This window comes from Taudactylus pleione, unplaced genomic scaffold (assembly GCF_031769625.1).
Source record: "Taudactylus pleione unplaced genomic scaffold, aTauple2 ptg000421l, whole genome shotgun sequence".
In the NCBI taxonomy this organism is placed as follows: domain Eukaryota; kingdom Metazoa; phylum Chordata; class Amphibia; order Anura; family Myobatrachidae; genus Taudactylus; species Taudactylus pleione.
The window spans coordinates 974558-999621 of record NW_028284823.1 but is presented as its reverse complement, the minus strand read 5'-3'; the positions used below and the strand labels follow the sequence as shown (position 1 = coordinate 999621).

Sequence of the window (25064 nt, the reverse complement as noted above, 5' to 3'; positions counted from 1 at the left end):
TTAGTCAACCACAAACATTATGAAATATTGAAGTGCAAATTTTTTGGAGTAGGGTCAGCTCACATGTATTAAACCTATACATTGCTACGGGGTGCCATTTCGCAATCCAGTAATTTTTGTCTACATAACTAAGTATAATGGGTAAATTTACTAACTGTCTGTTTTGGTTCTGAAAAGCTCAGGAATGGTTGTTCCTTGGAAGGGGGGACCACATTTTTTGGGGGGTCCCCACTTTCCAAGGAATTCCAGCCCTGGGCTGACCAGTTTGGGACTGTTAATGTGATGGCAGGGGGACGCCGCACTGTGTGTCCCCCTACTGTGGCATTATCATCCCAGCTGCTTCAGCCCGCTGCTGGTTATTGGAAAACAGGGGAACCCCACGCCGTTTATTCCCCTATCTTCCAATACCAGCACAGGCTGAGAGGTCCGGGACTGGTTACTGATTTGGGAGGGATCCCATGCATTTTTTTTTTTTTGTTTCAAAAAATTAATTGTAATACTTTAACTTTTTAACCTAACGAAGACTGCATAGATCAGTGATTTGTGCAGTGCTTCTCCCAAAAACGCCAAACCGACCTTTAGTAAATTTACCCCTATGCCTGCACATAATTCGTCATCAGCTACAAATAAATTTAGTTACATAACAATTACCCCAGATACGCAAAATCTATTCTTTTTTTGAGGACATAGTCTTTTTATAGCGCTACAGAATTGTGTGATACACAAAATAAATTTGCAGCCACAAAATAAGTGTTTGTATAAGAAAATCTATTTTATATAAAATTTTTGGCAATCTAGTGTTAAAAATAATTTTTTTGTAGCAGATTATCTGTTACTAATAAAATACTGTATACTGCAGTGCTCTTTTTAAAATCCAGCACTTGCTTGTAACAGGCAGTATACTGCATTTGGTTGTTAAAATTCACTGCACTATATTTTTCTGTCTATTTTATAACAAAGGTTCTATTTTTATATTCTGTTCTCTTTGATGGATCGGAAGAATACTGGATGAAAAAAAAGATTTATTAGTTTAAGGTGACTATATCCTCTTAAGCTTTCAACATTTAATATATTTATTTTTTCATTTATTTGAGCATGGATTTTCACAAATGTTTTTGATATTATACAAAAAAGACCCTTTTAAAGCTACATAAATTTTATCATCTAAAATTGGTGAGTCATTTAACTTATCTATTTTTTGTTTTTTTTATGGTCTCCAGAAAACACTTGTTCTGGTTTTTTTTTTTTTTGTTGTTGTTTTTTTCTTTATTTGTATTTTTTTAATTCCCATTGTTTTACAACAGAGGTTCCAAAACTCTTCCATTACTGTCCAGGTTTTAAGGCTATCCTTGCTTGAGTCCAGATGGTTAAATCAATTTGACTGAGGTACTAATTAAGGGCCTGATTCAGACCCACTCGCAAGCGGCTGTCCGCTCGCAAGTGGGTCGATGGTGTGCACTGCGCATGCGCACGACGGCGGGAGCTCCGTCGTGCGCATGCGCCAGACGCGACGAGCGAAGGACTTTCCAAAATCACTCCGGGCCTTGCGGTTGAGAAACTCAACCGCAGGCTCCGGCTCGCAGTGGCGATGGTCGCGATGGTCAAGACCATCGCGGCCATCAACCTGCACGCTCGTATAGGCTGTGGGTGGTGACCCACAGCTATACGAGCGTCCAGGAGGATGGTCCATAATTATGGAGGACGGCCCTCATTCAGAGCGTGCGCTCTGCTCAGAGCGTCCGGCTTTGAATGAGGGCCTAAGTCACCTGTGCTCAAACATGGATATCCTTAAAATGTGGACTGTAATGGTGGAGTTACAGAATTAACCACATAGAAGTTTATTCCAAGACCACTTTTGATCATCATCACTTATTCGTAACTTGCCAAAAACTCTGCAGTGCAGGACAGTCAGTTATAAATCGTATCATCTACAATCGCACATATAAAGAAAACAAGTATAGACTAGGTTGAAGTAGGACAGGGGTTCCCAACCACGGTCCTTAAGGCACACTAACAGTCCAGGTTTTAGGGATAGCCATACTTGAGCACAAGTGACTTAATTAGTACCTCAGTTATTTTGATTTAGCCATCTGTTCACAATCATGGATATCACTAAAATCAGGACTGTTAGTGTGCCTTGAGGACCGAGGTTGGGAATCACTGAAGTAGGTGATGCAAACGTGACAAAAGGTAGAGTAGTCTCTTCTAATGAGAGCTTACAATCTAGAGCAGTGGCACTCAACCCTCAAGTTTTCCCAACAGGTCATGTTTTATTGATTTCTGTCCATCAATACAGGTGGACGAAATGGATTAAATAAATCCAGTTAAACATGCAGCATGATTATAGAAATCCACAATACATGACCTGTTAGTGATAAAGTAATTGAGAATTGAAGTTGAGAACCATTTGTCTAGACTCTAGAGCAGTGGTTCTCAAAACCCTCTCCACACGGATCACGTTTTCCAGGTAACCCAGCAGGTGCACAGGTGTATTCATTACTCACTGACACATTTTAAAAGATCCACAGGTGGAGCTAATTATTTCACTTGTGATTCTGTGAGGAGACCTGGAAAACATGCACTGTTTGGGGTCCTAAGAACCAAGTTTGAAAACCTGTGCTTTAGAGCATAGGTTCCCAAACTCTCTCCTCAAGGCACCCTAACAGTCCAGGTTTTAAGGAAATCCAAGTTTAACCACAGGTGATTTAATTAGTACCTCCATCAATTTGATTTAACTACCTATGTGCTCAACCATGGATATCTTTAAAACATAAACTGTTGGGGTGCCCTGAGGACTGCATTTGGGAACCTTTGGTCTAGAGGAGGAAGACCATGCTGAGTGGGACAGTATTGTGCATTGGACTGGAGCTGGTGGAACATGCAGAGGGTGTAGTATCAAGCGGGGAAGGATAGACTGTTGTGAAGAGGTGGGTTTTGAGAGATCATTTGTAGTCTGTCTGGTCAAGTGGGGTATGGTACTCCATAAGTGGGAGCAGTACAGAAGTAATCTTAGAGGAGTGGGTGAGAGGTGGTTACCAGGGATGGGAAGATGTGTAGGTCAGAGGTAGAGTGCATAGGGCAGCTCTGGCCAACCTGTGGTTCTCATGGCAGATTCTTCATGAAAGTTAGGACTACATCATATTTACCTCTGTAACTTAGTTCGCTATCACTTATTCCACAGTCTTCCGCAGAACTTTCTTTCCCAGGCTTTCCTACCCGTGTTTTCCTCACGCTCTTGTAGAAATGACCCCAGCGTTGCCGGCCAGCATCCTTTTTCAGACGTTTCTCTTTAGCGCGTCTGTTCTGGAACCAGACCTGAGGTGGGGAAGAGAGAAACTAGTTTGAGTTCTCCGACCATAATGTGTCATGTGGATTAGGTAACTGTTCAAAAGAGGTGCTGCCACCTGTAACAGCCAATCAGATTCTACCTGTCTTTTTTGGGTGTAAACCTCTGGCTGCCAGGGCTCTCCCCACATTTCTGCACCTGATTTTGCCCCAGTTTTTAAAACTAACCTCTATTGTATTATTACAATGTGGGTGCAGTTATAGGAGAAACAGCAACCAAGTAAGATCATACAACATACTTCCCAGTGTACCAGCAAAAGAAAATATTTTCTTGTCAATAATTTAAGACTTCTCATAGAATAGATAGTAGATGATATATGCTGGGTTATGTCATTGACTGGACCATAACGTGTATTAGTTTTGGAAAAAAGCCATCACCTACAGTTAGTATAAGGCCAAACTGAGCCATATGTAATATGTGCCCCATCCTCCATTTCCCATAGTGACCCCTTCCACCATATTATACTACAGCCATGGCCAAAAGTTTTGAGAATGACACAAGTATTGGTTTTCACAAAGATTGCTCAGTGTGTTTAGACCTTTTTGTCAGATGTTACTATGGTATACTGAAGTAAAATTACAAGCATTTCATAAGTGTCAAAGGCTTTTATTGACAATTACATTAAGTTTATGGAAAGAGTCAATATTTGCAGTGTTGACCCTTCTTTTTCAAGACCTCTCCAAGTCGCCCTGGCATGCTGTCAATCAACTTCTGGGCCACATACTGACTGATGGCTGCCCATTTTTGACTAATCAATGCTTGGAGTTTGTCAGAATTTGTGGGTTTTTGTTTGTCCACCCACCTCTTGAGGATTTGACCACAAGTTCTCAATGGGATTAAGGTCTGGGGAGTTTCCTGGCCATGGTCCCAAAATTTTGATGTTTTGTTCCTGAGCCACTTCGTTATCACTTTTACCTTATGGCAAGGTGCTCCATCATGATGAAAAAAGCATTGTTCGTCCCCAAACTGTTTTTGGATGGTTGGGAGAAGTTGCTCTTGGAGGATATTTTGATACCATTCTTTATTCATAGCTGTGTTCTTAGGCAAAATTGTGAGTGAGCCCTCTCCCTTGGCTGAGAAGCAACCCCACACATGAATAGTCTCGGGTTGCTTTACTGTTGGCATTCTTTCCCATGAGAGACCATTACCAGGTATATTACATAACTCTAATGAAGTCCAGCTGTATTATACAGACTTACTGCCAGCAAGTAACCTATTTTAAACAGTATTAGAAATCTGGGGCAAATTAGACAATCCCCCAATCAATATAAACCATCCTCAGATCCATCCAACTGCACCCATTTTGTAACCGGCTCATGGATATTTTGTCACACCCCTTTTAGTGACTAAACATCTTGACACTAGAAAACTGGGACAGTCGGCAGATATGCCCATTACCAGATAACCACATTGACCAGACCCTATTGCCAACAAGCCACATTGCACTAAGCCAAAAGCTACTTCGCTACATTACTCTGTCTATTCTAGCCAAAATTGCCTGAAGAAATACATGCAGGCCTTTAGTATTTATTATTTTATTGATCAAAATTGTCAGTGAATTTGCTAAAGCCAACAAGCAGATCACAAAATGTTCTATTAGGGACAGCATTTGTCAATACTGCAAATAAATAATTTATTTCAGATTACTGTCATAGTGGTGCTAATAGATGGTTAAACATTGTGTTAGTTGAATATTTGATGATTTATTCATCCTGTTAATTGCCTACAACAGTAGTACCTGCACAACACGCATGTCTAGCCCAGTCTCCGAAGACAGCTGTTCCCTCACGTGACGGGCTGGTTTCGGTGAGTTCTTGTAAGCATTCTTTAATGTCTCCAGTTGTTTAGCTGTTATCGTGGTTCGAGGCCTTTTAGCTCCTCCCTCTGAGTCATCTGGATAAAATAGTGGCAGAGGTGTTTATTAGGTTGCACTGATGATCAAAGACTGAAAACTCATGTAAAATAGACTGACAGCAAAAGGCATTCATTATTTTATTAAAAAAAAAATACAACCTTTTTAGATGTTTGCTATTTCAATGCTCAAAAATGGAAATGCCATAATTATAGGGCCTTTATTTAAAGGAAAATAAAACCGTGCACTCAGTACCAGAGATTTTGTGGTCCATACTGTAAATGTTTCCTTGTATGCTAAATGCTGCAAACAAATTGTATTTTGCCAGTTCAGAAACATCAGGTCTCTGAACTGTTAGAAAATTAGAATAGCTATTCTCTATGGCAAGAACAATAGAAAAGAAAAACACTCCTACCGTGTTTCCCCGATAATTAGACCTACCCCGAAAATAAGACCTATCCTTAGTTTTGATGGATGGCCCAAAATAAGCCCTACCCCGAAAGTAAGACCTATTAAAATCAAATTTTTACGGGTCCCTGCACTACACTAGCTAGCTCCGCCCCCCGCATGTAGTACCGCTCGGGCCGCTCCTCCACCAGCTTATGGGTACTGTAGTCAGACTGCTGGAGTCAGCGCACGTGACATCATGATGTCACGGCACGCCTCTGAAGGTGGACTACGGATGAGCCGCGGATCGTGGATGAAGAAGCCGCCTCCCGATTCTTCTTATTGTAAAAAGGTAAGTGGGAAATGGCTGCAATCAACACCGTGGTGGGGGGGGGGTTCGGGCTGGAGAGGCACAGACTATTCAACAATAGGGGGGGAGAGAGAGAGAGGCAGAGGCTGCAATCAACAACAGGGGGGGGAGGGAGAGCACAGGCTGCATTCAACATTAAATTAAATATCCAAATTAACATAAGCCCTACCCCGAAAATAAGCCCTATGGTGGTTTTTGGACCAAAAAAAAAAAAGACAGTGTCTTATTATCGGGGAAACACGGTAGCTGGATTGGCCGGCTCATCAGGGGCAAATATGAGAAGTTGTGAACAGTCATCCATAGTTCCACCTTCTGAAAATCTGTTACAAGTATCGCACTTTGGGGGTCAATTCAATTAGATGCGAGTATGCAAAAGCAAGTTTGTTTTATAAAACTCGCAAACACAGCACAACTGCGCACCAAGAAGTACGAGAACCAATTAAAAATGCGTATTTGCGGTAATCGCTGCAAGTGTGTGTTATTTTTGTACAAGAGAAAAACATGGGAGAAGTGCATAAAAAAGTGGGGAGACCATCCTGGAACTCAAAAAAGTGATAACTTTATTAGCAAAATAATATAAAAGGCTATTAGTGGGCAAAAGGAAAGTAATCAAAGTTTTTAGACTGTGTGAAATGGCTGACTTATACATTTAAAAAAAAAAGCTATTTTTTTATATATTTTTTTTCCCCGTTTAATCACAATTGAATTAAACAAAAAAAAATGCAAAAAAAAAAAGTCGATCAAAAAAAGTGATTTTGTGTTCATTTAAGGCCACTGTTTTTTTTTTTCCAAAAAAAACTGAAAATCGATCTTTCATTAAAATAAATACTTTAATAATATGTGGGGTGCCTAAACTAATGAAAAAAAAAAAGTAGATTTTGGGGTGACTTCAGGCCATTTTTTTTTTAGCCAATTAAGCTAATTGAAAACTTCCAAATGCCTAATTATGCATTGGGGGGGGGGGTATCCAAGGGGTTCTGCACTATGGGCCTGATTCATTACAGATCACAACTGCGAATGCAATAGCGATTACGCACATAATTCAACTGCGATAGTATGCTAAGTCATTGCAATGCCGCCGCAACACTACATAAGGACTCCCACTTTACCTTACACATCCGTAATGTTTAGCAAGACCTGAGAAAGCATCAGTATAATAGAGTACCATCGCAGCCTCACGCACATTGCACAAGCTCTGACCTTACTCAGAGCTAAATTGCTAACTTCAGTGCACGCTATGAGGCCCAGGCTGTGTAGGGCATTGCAGTGGATAATTTATGCACGCCCATGCAACGACACTCAAATGCACTGGCACGCCTGCGTTTCCCCGACCCCCCCACCCCCCCCCCCCCATCACCACCCACAGACAGCACTTCCTGTCAATCACTCTGCGATGGGTAGCTGCTGTGATCACAGTGGCACTGCGATGCTTGCACAGTATGCAACAATCGGCCGATTGCATGCGCATTAGCAGTTGCATTCCTTGCTGAATCGGGCCCTAATGTCCTGACATTATAACTTTAAAATAAACATTTTCCCTGAAAATGAGCAAGTTTGGAATTGGATTGCAACTCTAATTCGCAAATGGGGGCTGGGATCACATAGGCACCACCGTAGGTTTTGAAGGAAGAGATCAATAATATGAGGCTCTTCAATGGAAGAGTGATAGCAATCCCTTTTTGTTCTTTATTTTTTGCATAATGTTTTATCTTTAAAAAAGATATACTAGCTGATTTATTTATGATCAACGTCTTCAATAAATTATGTAAATAATTTTTTTTTAAAGTCCAAAACTGTCTACGTCACAGCTCATCTCTAGCATCCAGGAAAAAAAAAAAAAAAGTTTTGACAACATTTTAGGACTGTGAATGACAAATAGCACATTTGGGAAGAAGCTTTGCCCACTTACAGAAAACTTGAGTAATTTCTCCACTGTGATGCTGGCAGTGATGATGTCATGAAAAGCTAATTACATTATAATGCAATCCAATACTCAGAACTATTTAAAGGTAAGATAATGCGTGCCTTGTTACAAAGTGTGTGTTAGGTGGCAAAGAAGCTATGCTTTAGTATTTGGCTGATTAATCTTTTTACATATTAGTATATTCAAATAAAATGGTAAATTTAACTTAGAACATTTAAAAAGTGATATTATCATCTTAAAAAGTAAGTAGGTCTAAACTATTTGGTTCACTTCTCTATTGACCTGATATATACCTTCAGGCATAGTTTGGTACTTGCAATCCTTAGATCTGGATTGCTCACATTGTAACTGTGGATAGACCAAGGTGCTAGGCTTTTGCTTCAAAGACCAAAGCAAAAATTACATATGTTGTTAGCTGGGTATTCTACTGGTTCCCTATAGTGCTAAGTTAATTTGTTACTGTACAGATTGTTCTTCAGCTCATGTTATTGAAGTGCAGGTTTTAATGCAATTTTCTGTTATTAACCACATACCAGCATGAAAACTGGCAGCAGCACGGGCAAAATACAGAAGACGATGGTAAGCAGTCGCCTCTGGGCGCCAGCCCTGAAGGGGGCACACTGACCTCCTCCATTGCTCAAGGTTCTGATTTATGCACCCCAGAGCAGGAATAAGCAGGGAGCCCTGGTCCTCCCTCTCCTTGTGCCCCCACCTTAGAGTCCGGTCTCTAGTGGCAGATCTCCAGCAAGGAAACCGCAGCAATGGACCTGATTCAGAGTTGTATGTTATTTGCACAAGAGTAGCATGGTTGGACACAACTGCTGTGCTAAAATATGCAAATGCCGTGGGAGGCATTTTATGTAAATAGACGCCTCTTATCGGCTTCTGTGTTATGCTGCTGCATCCGGGAACGCAGCATGGGATCACTCTGCTTGAACATCGGTCATCTGAGTAACCTTCAGGTTACTCAGAATGGCCGGTGTTATCATGCAGCTGAAGTCAGTGTAGCTGCATACAAGAATGCAGCCCCTGGCTTCAGCATGCCCAAAAAACAGGGCCAACATGCCACCATTTTCTGGGATTGCTGACATGGCACCTGCTTTGCCCCAAATGACTGCAGCCTGATTAACAGTGTACATAAAAGGGACAGGGCCTTCCTCCTCTGTTGGTTTTTCACCCTCACACATATGGGACCTACTTCCTATGCTGTTGTGTGGGAGAGTGTTTCTGGGTGTTAGTAGTGAATGCAGGGGGTAGAGTGTGTGTCTGGGTGCAGCTAGGGTGTTAGTGAATGCAGAGGGAGGGTGTGTGCATGGATGCTGCTGGGGTGTTCGCATTTAATGCAGGGGGTGGGAAGAGTTTCTGGGTGCCGTAGTGTTGGCAGTGAATGCAGGGGGTAGGGAGAGTTTCTGGGTGCTGCTGTAGTGTTGGCAGTGAATGCAGGGCGGAGAGTGTTAGGGTGTTAATGAATGCAGGGAAGGAGGGTGTGTATCTTGGTGCTGCTAGAGTGTTAGTGAATGCATGGAGAAGAGTGTGAGTGCTGATGGCAGAGAAAGCAGGGGGGTGGAGAGAGTGGGTACTGCTGTAGTGTTGGCAGTGAATGCGAGGGGAGAGTGTGCTTGGGTGCTCTTAGGTGTTAGTGAATGCAGGGGGGGAGAGTGTGTCTGGTAATTGCTAGGATGTTAGTGAATGCAAGGTTGGAAGGGTGTGTGTCTGGGTGCTGCTAAGGTGTTAGTAATAGGGTTCTGCTGTATTGTTGGCAGTGAATGTAGGGGGGAGTGGGTGTCTGTGCTTTTAGATTGTTAGTAGTGAATGGGTGTGCATCTGGGTACTGCTGGTCATATTGGTAGTGAATACAGGGAGGGAGTGTGTGGATTCTGCTGGGGTGTTGGCAGTGAATTAGGAGAGAGTGTGTCTGGGAGCTGCTAGGGTTTTAGTAGTGAATGCAGAGGCTGGGTGTTGGCAGTGAACATAGGGGGAGGAGAGTGTATCTTGGTGCTGCCTGCTGGGGTGTTGGAAGTGAATGGGGAGGGAATGTGTGACTGGGTGCTGCTGGGGTGTTGGTAGTGAATGTGATTTAGGAGAAGTGTGTGTGCATGCTGGTGGGACTGGGGTGTTGGTAGTGAATGTGAGTGGAGGGGGGCACCAACAACTATCTCGCCTCTGGGCTCAAGCTATAAACTTACGCCCCTGCAGCAACATATAATTAAGAAACATAAGATTGCAACTGTTAACTAACCAGCGAATGTGGTTTCGCATTGTTTATTTGCACAAGTGTGCCTATTTTCCCGCATGGTGCATTCCAAGGTGCATGCCCACTTCCCAGCCTTGAAATCCTCCAAAAGTGAAACCTGAAGGTGCAAATTGCATCGCTTGTCAACCAGAGAATTAAAAAAAGATATATATGTTCACCTACCCATAGATCTGGGACTGTTTCCCTAAATGCACCTTCTTCACACCTAACAGCTAATTTAAATAGTCCCATCTTGCAAAATGAAATCCCCGCTGATATTAGCAACTACATTGCGTGCGTATAAGCTGAATTGCAATCCGTAGTGAATCAGGCCCTGTATGTTAGCAAGTAGTGACAGTGCCTAATTGCTCCTTTATAATTTTCCATTGGCAGAAACAAGTGTACATCCTTATACAAGAGCTTGAAGCATTTCTTACCATTCTGCTTTGCGGTCTCATAGTCCTCTTTGCAGACTAACCGGCCATCCTCCATGAGGTAGAACTCATCCCCGGTGGCCAGCTGTCGACTACAGATAATGCAGGAGAAGCAGTGCAGATGATATACAAAATCCTGGGCTTTCCGTACCACCTGAGTTGGGGGGATTCCCTGCTGGCAAGCTGTACACTTGGTTCCAAATCGTCTGGAAAATAAAAATAATTATAACAGAGCAGGGAAAGGCAATTGGAGACATTTATAACTTGTGTTCGGCATTGGTGGCAAAGAGTAAGGCGTTTTCATTTTCTAAACTAATAGAAAAATTACACTTATCCGTTTGCTATGGACAAAACCACCTTTTTTCCTTTGGGACGATTTTTATATATTCCTCCAAATCTATTGGCTGAACAACATTGGAGATGTTCTGTCACCACCCTTGTCATAGCATTCGAGATTTGCACTGCATTATACAGTCTAAATATAATATGGGTGAATACACAGAGCTTATTTCACAATACAGTTATACCCCTTTTACACCGGAGCTAAAACCTGGGTTTTTTGCAGGGTTAACCCAGGCAGCTCCCTGGTGTAAAAGGGGAGAGGGTTGGATTGTCGGGTCGAGTGACCTGGCAATCCAACCCAGGTAACTAGCAGGGTTTAACACGGGGGTAACCCGTGAAACCCTGCTGTGAGAACAGCGCACTCCGGGTCACGATGACCTGGAGTGCGCTGCTAGCCGGCCGATTGGTCTGTCTTCAGTGGCGATTGGAGATGATGTCATCTCCAAGCGTCCACTTTCATGCCGGGAAAGCCGGGTCTATGCAGACCCAACTCCGGTGTGAGCGGCACCGACTTGGGAATATCCCAAGTTGGCGCCAGCTGAATTCCGGGTCTGATCCGGATAGGAACTCTGGGGGTCATTCAGACCCACTCGCGAGCGGCAGTACGCTCGCAAGTGGGTCGATGGTCCCCACTGCGCATGCACACGACGGAGGGAGCTCCGTCGTGCGCATGCGCGAGACCCGGTGAGCGAAGGACTTTCCATCGCTCCGGGTCTCGCACCAAAGGGGGCGTGCTGTCGATGTTGATTGACAGCACGCCCCCTTTGGTGGGCGTGCCTGCCAGACGTAGGCGTTCCCATGGGAACGCCTACCTTCTGAAGCCGGCCCCACTGACATCACTAGTGATGTCAGTGGGAGTGATTTTGGCTCTGATAGAGCCAAAATCACTCCTGGCCTTGCGGCTGGGAAACCCGACCGCAGGGTTTCCCTCGCAAGTCCGATGGTAGTGATGGTCAAGACCATCGCGACCATCTTTTTGCACGCTCGTATATGCTGTGGGTGGTGACCCACAGCTATACGAGCGTCCAGGAGGACGCTCCATATTAATGGAGGAGGGCCCTGATTCAGAGCGAGCGCAACATGTCCAATGACAACATTGTGAAAACATTGACAGTGTGTTTGAACATTTTAAACCACAGCTGTTAAGCTGGGTACACGCCTGACTGATATATCTACAGATGATTGTAGTTCATACACACTGAACAGCCATCATCTGGTCAGGGGGCATCGCATCCCCCTCCCCGTGGCCTCTGCTGCAAGTGTACGGGCGGTCGGCTGACTGCCCGTACACTCAGCGCGATGCCCCAATATATCTGCAGATATATTGAGCATTGGCTGTGCAGCACAGCCGACACGATGTTTGTGAACGATGTTGTTCACAGACATGTTGCTGGTACACACATGCCGACAGGTACCCGATATATTGTCCGATCATAATTATCTGTCAGATATCTGTCAAATCTTCCTGGTGGGAAGGAAAATCTGGTCCGTTTTCTAGTGTTTGGAAGCAAATTTCTATTGTCATTTGCTCCCCTACTTTACCAGGTTTTCATTCCAACCAGCCAGATTAGACAGATATCTGACAGATAATTGTATAGCGTATGCCCAGCATTAGCCATACAATCTCCATAGTCAAAGATTAGCAGTAGAATGTATCATATATGGCACTGTTAAAGGATGCCACATTTCCAACAAGTCAGTTGCTCACATTTTTGCCCTTTAAGTATTGCTATTGTGAAGTGGAAATGTCTAGGACAGGTATTCATTACTCACTGACCCATTTTAAAAGATGCACAGGTGGAGCTAATTAATTCACTTGTGATTCTGTGAGGAAACCTGGAAAACATGCACAGTTTGAGAACCTGTGGTCTAGGAGAAACAATAGCTTAGCTGGAAAGTAGTAAGCTGCACAAGCTAACAGATTGGGGACCTGAGTCAGCAGTGCTTGCTAGTGCACTGCTGAATGCAGATTCACGATGGTTGGGAATATCGCAGATACCTGACTCACACTGCGCATGTGCAGTATGGATCCTGCGTGTTCGCATGCAGAGCGGCAGCAAACTGCGACAGCCTCAGTTTCCCGAAATGGAGGCGTGACGCCGCCGTTGGGGTCAAGGGAAGAGATCAGGATATCTGTTGGCTGACAGAGATTTCCTAGCCTCTTTAATCTGCGACGGCTGGCTTGCTTGACCCCATGGGTCACTTAGCCGGCCGATGTTACTGCAGATTATCCGATGCTGCGTTGTACAATGCAGCTCGAATAAGCAATGCATGCAGGAGGCATGCATGCCTCCTGCCGCATTACCATAATTGCATGGACGGAATTGGAAAGCTGCTTGTGTGCATACATAATATAGCTATAGCTTGTGTGCAGCTTTGCATTTCTGTCCTAAACTGAATTAGGCCCTGGGACCAAAGATTGCTGAAGTATAAAAATCTTCTGTCCTTAGTTGCAACACTTTGAGTTCCAAACATCAGCACAAAACTTAAAGAAAAAGATATATATTTAAGATACAAGAACTGTTTTTCAAGAGCTATGTATTTTGTGGTCCCCTTGTTGGGCAGCCACCCACTCATCAGCTGAAGTGGTGCAAACAGACCTGGATTAAATTCCAAATGGACCTGGGCTGAGAATGATTCAGGGCCTATTATGAGAAGGAATGGAGGTGTAGCTAGTGCCATGTTAACAAGTACACCCCTACATTATCAGCCCCAATGTCTCCCTAAATACGTAAAATAGAACAATTGCATCAATTTGGCAGTAATATTTATGGCCAGTTGTGTGACTGGTCATCATCATCCTGTCATGGTGAAGGGTCTATTTTTATGTGGGGGCCTGGAGCTGTATTCCCATTAGCCCCATTGTTGATCTGGCCTTGGGTGTAAAGCACTTAACCATTTGCCTTTGGAGCAATGGAAATGCCTTCTCTGATGTAATTAATCATGCATCACCATCTGGCCATCTGACTGTTGAATTTGGGGCATCATAAGGTTGCCATACACTCATGCATGCATAGTGCTTGGTAGCCCCATACTACAGCACCTTCTTAATGCTGCTCTGCTATGCAGAGCAGCAATGAATGAGACATACCTCCCAAATTTGCTGCCTCAGGGCAAAGATTTCTGTGGGGCTGATTACAGGACAGAGCTTTTTAATCGGGACTGTCCCCAACACAATGAGCTGTGTTTGGTGAGAAGGAAAATCTGATATGGCTCATACACACTAGACGATAAATTGAACGATATTAACGATATCGTTACTGTTCATAGCGTTCAATATCGTCCAGTGTGTATGCCTGATATCGTTAATGATGCGTGCTCCCGTGGATTGTTAACGTCATCGTCAGGTGGTGCATGTTCAGGGATGAGGGAGGGTGACGTCACTGAATGATACCGTTCAGTGTGTATGCTCAATGTCGTTCCCGATATTGAGCCCGGCAGTTCAAGGGAAAACACTTATAGATATCGCTCCTGGAGCATATCGTTAAGTGTGTATAAGCCTTACAGTTACGCTACAGTGATGATGCCAGCCTTTACTGCCTCAATAATTGAGGAACTGTTGCCAGTTATTGTGGACTACTTTCCAGTGTTTGTTGAACCATAAGCACCAGCTTGCCCTCCAGTGTATTGTGGGAAATGTAGTTTCACAATAGCAAATAAATAAGAGACATTTTAATTGTATAAAGCAGTCCACAATCTGAGATACAGTATATCTACAGTTATTTTTAAAATAGTTGTAAAACTTAATTAATTTCCACAATTAATTTATCCAGTATATAATAAACGTTCTGATCATGACTTGTTCTCATTGATCCGATGGACAACCTGTATAGCGGTGATTGTCAACCTTTTTCAACTCGAGGCACACTACACAAATTTTAAAATTGCCAAGACACACTATCTGGCGATGTGGCATGCATGACCAATGAAAAAACATACACATTGGATCCCACATAAAAAATACACACACATTCACACATTGGTCTCCACAGGAATAAAACACACTACATTTGTCTCCACAGGAATAAAACACACTGCAGTATAAGTGCGCTGACCTGACCGCCATGGTACACTTGACAACTGCTCGCGGCAGAGTTGTGTGCCGTGGTACAGTGGTTGAAAAACGCTGCTGTAGACTGTAGAGTTGTTTGGTTACAGAAGGAGTGCTTAAGCCATACTTACTGACTTTCTGGCAGCCCCCTCCAGGAGAGGCCTGCCAGGTCGATGCAGCAGGGAGGGTGGCGGCGGCTGAAGTGGGTGGAATGGGGGCGTGTCTGCACGATCGCATCATTGTGGCCCCGCCCCCGCTTTATAATGCCAATATTACCGGCATTACAAAGCAGGGAACGGGGATAAGATTACGCGATTCAGCATGAATAACGTCATCGCCACCGAACCACTCACTTTCACATGCGGTTGCGGGGGGCCGGCACACAATGCGGGGGTCTTGCCTACTCTTGCGGGGTGTCGGGAGGCTCCTGACAGTCCCGGAAGAGTAGGCAAGTATGGCTTAAGTTGTTTGACAAGCACCAAGCATGGATCTCCATGCCACGTTTGCTAAATTATTAATCATGTTTTAATATTATATAAGAAGAAGATGAAAGGAAAAGTATTACTAGCACTGAATTATGGCTCAGAGCCTGACTCCAAGCCTTATTTAACCTGTTCTCATTAGACCTTTTTACCCCGTCACCTCCTCCTTCTGGACTGCAATACAATGCTCCTTTCTGGTTGGCCCCAATGAAGCATATGATGGAATACTCGTCCACTGTCAATGCTGTATGTAACACTAATAACCCTTTTACACAGGAGCTAAAACCCAGGTTATTGCAGGGTTAACCAGGTAAGCTTCTTGGTGTAAAAGGGGTGAGGGTTGGATCGCCGGGTCGAGTGACCCGGCAATCCAACCCAGGTAACTAGCAGAGTTTAACACGGGAGTACCCCGTGAAACCCTGCTGTGTGTTCCGCGCACTCCGGGTCACGATGACCTGCAGTGCGCCGCAGGCTGGCCGATTGGTCCGGCTTCAGTGGCACTTGGAGATGACGTAATCTCCAAGCGACCACTTTCACGCCGGAAAAGCCGGGTCTATGCAGACCTGACTGCGGTGTGAGCGCCGCCGACTCAGGAATATCCCGAGTCGGCCCAGGCTAAATTCTGGGTCTGATCCGGATAGGAACCCTGTTCCAACTCCTGGTTAGATCTGGAATTTTGGTGGAAAAGGGGTATACCACACCACTCTTTCTCTGTAATTAAAATGTGTTTATACGCAATATTTGTAGCCACGAGTAACACTTTCAAGTATTTATAGTTTCCAAAGTATTTTTCAGCACGAATATTAGGAGGCTTAATAATACAATCTAGATATGTAGAGTGTAAAGTAATTAAAATAATTCAATATTGAGTCAGTCTCAATCATTGTCGCTCAGAAGACCCCCAATGAACAGAGGTTTAAATTAGGATCACTGGGGGTGTATCAGCTTCGGACGGAATTCCACACAGGCAGCTTTGCAATTCCATCCTTGCGAACATGTAAATGCAGCAGGAGGTATATGCAGTGGCGTAACTAGGGTATTTGGAGCCGAGGGCAAATTTGAAAAGGGAGCCCCCCCCCCCCCACATCCTGATATGTGCGTGCACGGAAAAAAAATGGGTGTGGTCACTTAAAAATGGGGCATGTCAACATGACACACCCCTTTATTTTCACGCTGAACATTCCTATCCATATGCACCTTAACCCCAGTAGTACCCCTTATACAGTACCCCCAGTATGCAGTTGTGGTCCCTCTTATGCAGGCCCATAGTAGTGCCCCTTATACAGTATCCCCAGTAGTGGTCCCCCTTATATAGCCCCCAATTATTTCCCCTTACTCAGTGCCCCCAGTAGTGGTCCCCCCAAATGCAGTGCCCTATGTAGTGTTCCCCCTTATGCAGTGCCCCCAGTAGCAGTCCCCACAAGGCAGTGCACCCAGTAGTGGTATCCCCTTATGCAGTGCCCTTTATATAGTGCCCCCAGTAGTAGTCCCCCCCCCCTATGCAGTGCCCTTTATATAATGCCCCCAGCAGTAGTCCCCCCCATGCAGTTTTCCCAGTAGTGGTCCCCCTTATGCAGACACCCAGTAGTGATCCCCCCCTATCTCGTGCCCCCTGTAGTGGTCCCTGCAGTGCCCCTAGCAGTAAGCCCCTTATATAGTGCCCCCAGCAGTAGTCCCCCCCCTCCCATGCAGTGCCCCCAGTAGTGGTCCCCCTGATGCAGGCCCCAGTAGTGACCCCCCCATCCAGTGGTCCCTGTAGTGGTCCTTCCTGTTATTACCCCCAGTTGTGGTCCCCCCAGTGCAGTGCCCCTAGTAGTAGGCCCCTTTTATAATGCCCCCTGTAGTAGTCCCCCCCCCCAAGTAGTGGTCCCCAGTTGAAGTTCCCCCTCCCAATTAAGTGCCCCCTGTAATAGCCCCCCCCCCAGTAGAGGTCCTCCCAATAATGGTGCCCCCAGTAATAGCCCCCCCAGTAGAGGTCCTCCCAATAATGGTGCCCCCAGTAGTAGCCACCCCCCCCGTTGTGCCCCCACCCCAGTAGAGGTCCCCCCAGTGGTAGCCACCCCCCTCCCTCGTTGTGCCCCCAGTAGTGCTGACAGGTTTTTTTAAAAAAATATATAAAAACATACTTCCACGCTGCTGCTACTCCTCCAGTCTGCGCCGCCGCTCCCGCCGCCGCCGCCGCCAGTCCTCCCGGGCTGGCGCGCTCAGCATTATGGGACAGACATCATGATGTCATGACGTCTGTCCCATTAACCACTGCAGGAGCCGGACGGAAGCCCGGCTCTTGCAGTGGGTGCTGCAGCAGTCAATGAGAGTCTATCTGACTCTCATTGGCTGCTGTTTAACACACGCATCGCTGCCAGCGCTGGCGGCGATGCGTGTGTTATGCACAGCCTGAGCCCGCCTCCTAGCGCTATTGGGCAAGCGCTCAGGGGGAGGGAACGGGCTCAGGTGTGCAGCACAGGACCGGCGCTGGAAGCGCTGACCGCACTCACTGCGGTCGGCGCTACACTGGTGGCTAACTAGGGCGGGCCGGACCGTGGCTGGCAGCGCCCCTCCGCGCCGCCGGTCCCACGGCGCTTAGGGCACGCACCCTGCTCGCCCTGCTCTAGTTACGCCACTAAGCTAAGGCTTACTCAGACTGTCCGGCTTGTGAGGTCAGAAAACTGTGTCCGTAGACGCAGTCTCTGGCCTTGCCACTCCCAGTAAACGTGGCTGACACGTCGCCCGTTTCCAGGAGCACCAGCCGCCCCTTAAAAAGCCTCTGCCTGTCAATTAGACAGAAGCATAGAAGGGTCTCCGTGCGATCATGCAGGACCCGTTCTGCACATTTGCAGAACGGATCCTGCGCATGCTCAGAGTCCCTCTGCGTTCAGCATTGCACATACCTGCAATGCTGAATCAGTCCCACTAAGAATGACACACAGTGACCATATATTTAAAAGAGTAAACACATTACTCATGCAGACCCTTACATACCTTCAGGCCCTCTGACCAGCATGTTTGTACATGGCCCAGGGTATAACACAACCTCCCTCCCTCCTCCAACATCTTTAAAGACCACTTCTACTCAGGGAAGAATAGCCCCGGAGGCCAGGAAGTGAAGTAACTCTCTCAGGTTTGTACACAGACCTTGTTTTACTAGTACTAAGTTCCACTAGTTGTTTTTTTTTGGGGGGTGGGGTTACCCTGCAAAAATTAAATATCCCCAATGTGTAAGTTTTGGGGATACTTAATTACGGGTACTGTTCGGATGTCAGCTCAGTGTGGGTCCGAACCAGGAAGTATGCAATCACTTTACCTCTTTCTGATAGCCGAGGCAGGTCTTATCGGATTCCCTGTCCCGGGGACTCAGAAATTATACATTTATTCAAGCAAAGATTCCTTAGTGCAATTAATAATAAATATGCCCCTAAAACACATCACAATATGCATTAGAGAGGCCAAAGACCTGTGCGTAGGAATATGGACCTACAGGCCTGTCAAATCCTTCACACCTATAACTCGCTGTTGGTTTGCTGGATTGGCAAGTGTAAATAGAAAAAAAAATTCTATTGGGTGATTCTTTGTGTGATGCACAGGACATTTACATACATTCAAGTACGTGAACTGTTTCTACAGTATAGCACAATTTTTTTCTGGTCTCCAAATCTTAAATATTTAGTTGGTAGAAAATATACACAAGAAAAATGTCACTACAGTAAACCGTTCCTTCTGGAATTTTTTAAAACTGCACGATGGAAGCTGTGGGTGACACCAGCAGTAGCCTCAGTGCAGGTCCGACAGTCTTGATAAGTCCAGGGTTCCACACTGCACCCCCTTTTGGGTTTGGTGCCTTCAAGCAGGCCATGCCCCCCCTTAACCCAGCTCTGGCACCAGCGCAATAGAGGCAGTTACATGTGACACCCTCAGCCAATTAAAATCAGCCTGAGTCTTATTTGCTATTGCTGTCACAGTTATAACCGACAGACAGTCGCTGCTTCAGCTAGCCGCGGCTTCATTTTGGTGCAGCTAAGCTAGCCAATAAGAATTACTCTGATTCTTATTGGCTGCTGATGGACACCTGACTGCAATTAAACATGGCAGCCGTGGCTTCAGCACCCGACCTGTGGTCAACCAGTCGATCTCAAATGGACGCTTTGGACACCTCTGACGTACAGGGTAAGATATATAGGCCTGTATTCAATTAGGAGGGAAAAGTCCGTTGCCTGACTTATGGCCGTCATCACCGCTATTCAGAGTGAAAAAGTATCGCGCTCATCCCCACGTATCCCCGTATTCAATTCCAAATCTGCAAAGACGGGACCCGGCGAAAACGAAGTGAGCGAAAAGTCCTGTCATTTTTGGGGCAATCAGCCTGACCCCCACCTAAAGATGCTGTGACATGGGGGTTCACTATGGGTACCCCCGAATAGCTCTCCTGAAGGTATTTTGGTTCTTTAAATGGTCTCAATAGGTGCTGTTTAGCATCTTTGAAAAAGTGATGAAGAATAGCATTTAGCAATTTATTTTTAAATTAGTAGTCCTAGCAAATTTGGGGTACTTGAAAATGGGTGCAAACATATTTTAAAGGGGCTAATGTGAACTTTTAAAACAAATTTGAAAAATCCACCTGCCGCACCCACTTGCAATCAAACAAACACCTGGCGCATACTTAGGGACCCCCCTGAGTCTATTTCGCTAGTTTGGAAGTTTGTCCCCCAACTTTTTTTTTTTGCCCCAAAATGAAAGTACTTTTTTAGGGGGTCCTGTGGTACTTTTTTTTATTTTTTTGACACAGAATACCTTTGGGGGGCTGTCCAAGGGGTGCAGGGTGGTTATTGGAAGTTTGTACCCCAAAACCCCAATTCTGCCCTTTTTCTCGCCACATATTCATAGGTGATACTTTATCGCTGGGTTCTTTTCATTGACTTTCCACACCGGCGAAAAGTCAGAAGAATTGAATACGGGGATAAGTCCAGATTGGCGATATTGACGTCATCGGTGAAAAAGTATCGCCGATAACGCCTTTTCGCCGGCAATTCAATATGGCCCGTAGTGTATTTTAAAGCCACACTGTTACCATTTTCATTGCCTACATTCCCAGTTCCAACTGTTCATAGTTGCTGGCATTCAGGCTGCCCAGCATTAGGTGAGAGGACAAATACATGGACAATTATGACAAATGCTTGAATATTTTGCCCTTAACATTGGTTGCAAAAATAGTTGGATTGAGGTAGGAGCTAATCTGCCTCTAGTATGAGGGGAGTATACCATCCCCAGATTCCATCATCTATAGTGATTGGTTAGGAGGCTCAGCAGCAGCAAAGCATAACTTCCTGACACACGAGTGTATGCGATCATAACATGACCGTCATTAAATCATGTGATGCCCTCTTTGGCCAAACATACATTACTGTGAACAATCCTCAAGGCCAATCTCATTAAATCTGACAATTCAGGTGAGTGTATCTATCCCTGCTAAGTATTTTATCATCGTCGTATACTCGGTGCTCTTAGTCAGTGAATGAAGTCAGTTCATTCTCACTGTCATCATCGTCATCATTCTCTACTTGCAAAGAACCACAAAACTGCAGCACCAGACGCTCTGAGTCACATAGCATGCAAAATACAATTGTACATGAAGAGAGAACAAATACAGACATGGGTGACAAAGGAGGTGCAGACGTGTCACAAAGGGCAGAGGGCCCTGCTCTTACAGTCTAGACTCTAGCGTTTCCCAAACTCTGCCATTACACTCCAGGTTTTATGGATATCCATGCTTGAGTCCAGATGTTTAAATCAAATTGAGATACCAATTAAGTCACCTGTGCTCAAGCATGGATATCCTTAAAACCTGGAATGTAATGGTGGAGTTTGTGAAACTCTGCTCTAGAGGATTGTGATATACTCATCCTGCAAGTATATGGGGTTACAGGTACAAAGTTTAATTAGTGCTAAACTATACATATTACTCTACTTGGTAAAACAGCATGCAGTCATAATGTTGAGATTCCGAATGTCAACAACAGAATGTAGACATTTACCACGTTGACACTGGCATAATGTCGACATTGTGAATGTTGACAACCACTTTTAGGGTTAGCAGTAGATTAGGGTTAGGATTACATTCAAAATTAATGTAAAATTACATTGTTAACATTCTGGCAGTGTCAACATTATTGAATGTCCACCTTTGACCATACTTGCCGACTATTTCAATCTCCTCTCTGGGAGAAGCCTGGAGAGGAAAAGTAGCTGGCCACATCTGGGGGCGGAGCCGGGCTCCTATGTTATAAGGCCCGCCCCCTCCATACAGCGCTGCAATTATCTTCCCATCCTGCTCAGTTCGCTAGGAAGTGGGTGGGATGCGGGCAGGGACGGCTCTAGGGGTGTTCGACCTGAGCGGTCACACAGGGACGCCACCCATAGAGGGAGCACCGCTCCCCAACTTCTCGATTTCAGCGGGACATTATTGTCCCGCTGTTCCACCCATGTGCCAAAGTGGCCCGCAGGTGGTTAAATTGGGAGGTTGGGGACCCCCCACTGCCGCAGCTGTGTGGCGGTGCCGGACCCCGGAGACTCTGAATGGATGCTGCTTGCATTATCCATTCAGTGACGGGAGAGGGTTGGCATAGGCGTAGGGGGCATGGCCTATGGTAATTAGGCCATGCCCCCATTTTTGGTCAAGCGAAGATAGGGCGCGCTGGAGGGGGCCGGCACAGGGTGCTCGGACCCCTGGAGCCGGCCCTGGATGCGGGAGATTGGGACACTCTTCTGGGGGTGTGGGGGGCTACCCAAAAATTCAGGAGCCTCCCGCAACTTCCGGAATAATAGGTAAGTATGCCTTTGACAAGTCGACATTCTGATATTGACAATCTGAATGTTGACTTAATATGCCACACCTGGTTAAACAATGACTCCAAAGACCTGTGCTGCAGAGTAATAGAAAGAATGAAGCACTCAGAGGGGTATTTTAGTCTTTCACCCAAATACAAAGGCAGAGCAGGAAATGGCACAGTTCATGGCGTTATGTATTCCCAGTCAGTCTAAGCCCAGCTGTGACTTATGACACAGAATATTCAATACAATCATCAACCCCTATCGTCTGCCGGTGCCCCTTCCTCACTGACGGTCACCTTAACCTCTGTAATCACCGCCGAGCAGCAGCAGATAGCTGCCTTGTATTTGTAGGATATGTTTGTTGTAGCCTGATATTCTGGATTGCCAGAGTCACTGAGCATATTCTATTCAGCCTTGAAAATGCAATCCCAGCAATGCAGGTTTTATCCTTGGAAGGTACTGAGATAGCTGGAAGCCGCCAGAGTCTTTATGCTGAGAATTTCAAGAAGCTTGGAAGGATTCAGAGACTGTAGCCAAGTTTAACAGTCAGGACCATTTAATCTGGGGTGAGGCTTAATTACATTTAAAGTGGTCCTGTCACCATGAATTAGCATTTTGCTGAATCAATAGTCAAAAAATACATTTATATTATATTAGTCACTAACTCCAGAACTTGTTTTTTTTTTTTTTGCTTTTTTAAATAGCTGTTTACTGTTATTTTCCCTGTCTCTCCTACCTAAATTTAGAGTGGCGTCTTTTATGCATATGAGGGGGAGGATTCACAGGTGTACCCGTCACCTACTGCCAGGGAAGCAGCTGTTTTTTGGGTGGAGCCTATATTCAGCCTATTACTTCACTAGAAATTCACCTCATGCCTCAGGTTCCTTTCTCATGAATATTAATTCATCCCACAAAATGGTTGCCTACTGTTTAGGAGCCGAGGGATGCATTTTACACAAATGAATATATAGCGACCAGAATTTATACTTGCGGTGGAAGCAACTAACTATAAACTATAGTCCTAAACTAAAGTCATAGCATTAGCCAGAATGTTACGTAGCTATTTAGACAAATTTGGAAAATCCTGAGACAAAATAGTATAAGTGACTACTCTGCATTTTTTTGTTTCTTCACTTAAGTATATAAATATAATTTATCAGGACTAACAAGTTGTTTTATATGTAGGGATACAGAAAATAAGAAAATAGTACATTTATAAGGATCTACAAATCCCCCCAAACAAGATAATTTGTACCTATCAGTATAATTATCAAAATGTGGGTAAACTTTCTACACGCTATATTTTACACAAAAAGATTTTTAATACAAAAAGTCCATTGAAAGGATCATTTTCCTCTGCAGCTTCCATGCCATTATACATTCTCTATTGCTTCCCCTACTGAAAGTGCTCGGGAAGCAGAGGTGGCTAAGGTGGCCACACACATAGACATTTTTCTCATAAACTTAGAGGAGTCTTCCTGGGTGGCAGGAAAGCAGACCAGCCTCCAGAATCCCGCTCACATCCCCAATGGAAGGTAAGGCCCGTCCGGGGGATCGATGACATGATTTACAGCGAATTATGCCATCATGGCTCCTCTTCCCGTGGCACAAGGGTGGCTGCGATTTCTGGGGGCCCATGGCTGTTATTGCCAAAACTTGTATTAGGAAGAAACGTTATAGCCCACCATTTGTTTACTTCACACACCCTAAAATATAACAGTATTGCTCTAAACTTAATTTTATTTCTTCAATGTTGAGATTCATCAAAATTTGTCAAGAGGTCCATATTATGGGGACCCAGCCCATGAGGTCCAGCCATCTAGTCTATCTACTGAATGGTAAGATTTGTCCAATTTGGCCATCGACGTCTGTAGTCAGGCTAACCAGGAGGTTCATAACGTAGACATCTTTTTGAATCTATGGCAGCAATGTATCTTAACCTGCCACTCACATAAAATGCCACTGATATAGTGAAGAAGGATATAAGGGTGTATGAGATCTATTTATTAAGCTGGAAATAATGTAATTATTAATAGCAGCAATTTCTGCATCGTTTAAATATCCCTCTAATTTAAGAAAAGCCTAATGCAGGAGATATCAAAGCTTAAGTGAACTAATACTTCAAACCGTAGTCCCCATTATTTAAAATGAGAACTGTGTCCTGAGCCAATGTACTAAGATGCAAAAAGCTTAGCTTGGGAAAAGTACTAGCTCAGATAATCAATGGAATATTTTATGCAGAGAGAGAAATACACGGTCAGACAGCAGTAAATATGATGTTTAGTAACTGTACACACAAAAATAAAAAGTTAAAAAAGAGAAACTTTCTGTAGAACTGTGGATAGAGAGGTGCTAGAAAAAGCTGAGACATGGGCTTTACACCTAAAAACAGCAAAATTTAACATGAGGTGTGATGGAGAGGGCTAGGAGAAACGGCATTGGGTATTTCTAGTAAGGTGGTTGTCTCAGGGTGGGGTTATGAGTGTGAGGGCAGTGTAATCATTATTGGGGTAGCCATTGTATTAAAAATGGAAAAGTGTCCTCCCTATTTATTATAAATTCCTCAGGCAGGCACGTGTCTAAAGCTGCGTACACACAGTACGATTTCAATGAACGATAACAATATCGTTCATCGTTAAATCGTTCATATTGTTAATTCTTATGCCGCCAACGACCAATGAACGACCAACATTGTGTGTTCCCTCATGGACGATAACGATATCATTGGTCGGCCATGCATGCAGGCCAACGACGATATCGTTCATTTTCTATAGGGGTTTGCGATTGTTGGTCATTCATTATTGCTGATATCTTTAGTGTG

The 25064-nt window shown here is 44.7% G+C and overlaps 1 protein-coding gene across 1 annotated transcript in view; it reads right to left on the bottom strand.

Annotated features, from left to right (window-relative positions):
- LHX4 (LIM homeobox 4) overlaps positions 1-25064 on the bottom strand; it is a 130789-nt gene that overhangs the window by 2110 nt on the left and 103615 nt on the right. Inside the window, exons 3-5 of the mRNA XM_088447135.1 lie at positions 10550-10752; positions 5085-5239; positions 3147-3315 (exon numbers count right to left, since the gene is read on the bottom strand). Coding sequence (XP_088303261.1) covers positions 3147-3315; positions 5085-5239; positions 10550-10752 — 527 coding nt within the window. The remainder of the gene's footprint in view (positions 1-3146; positions 3316-5084; positions 5240-10549; positions 10753-25064) is intronic.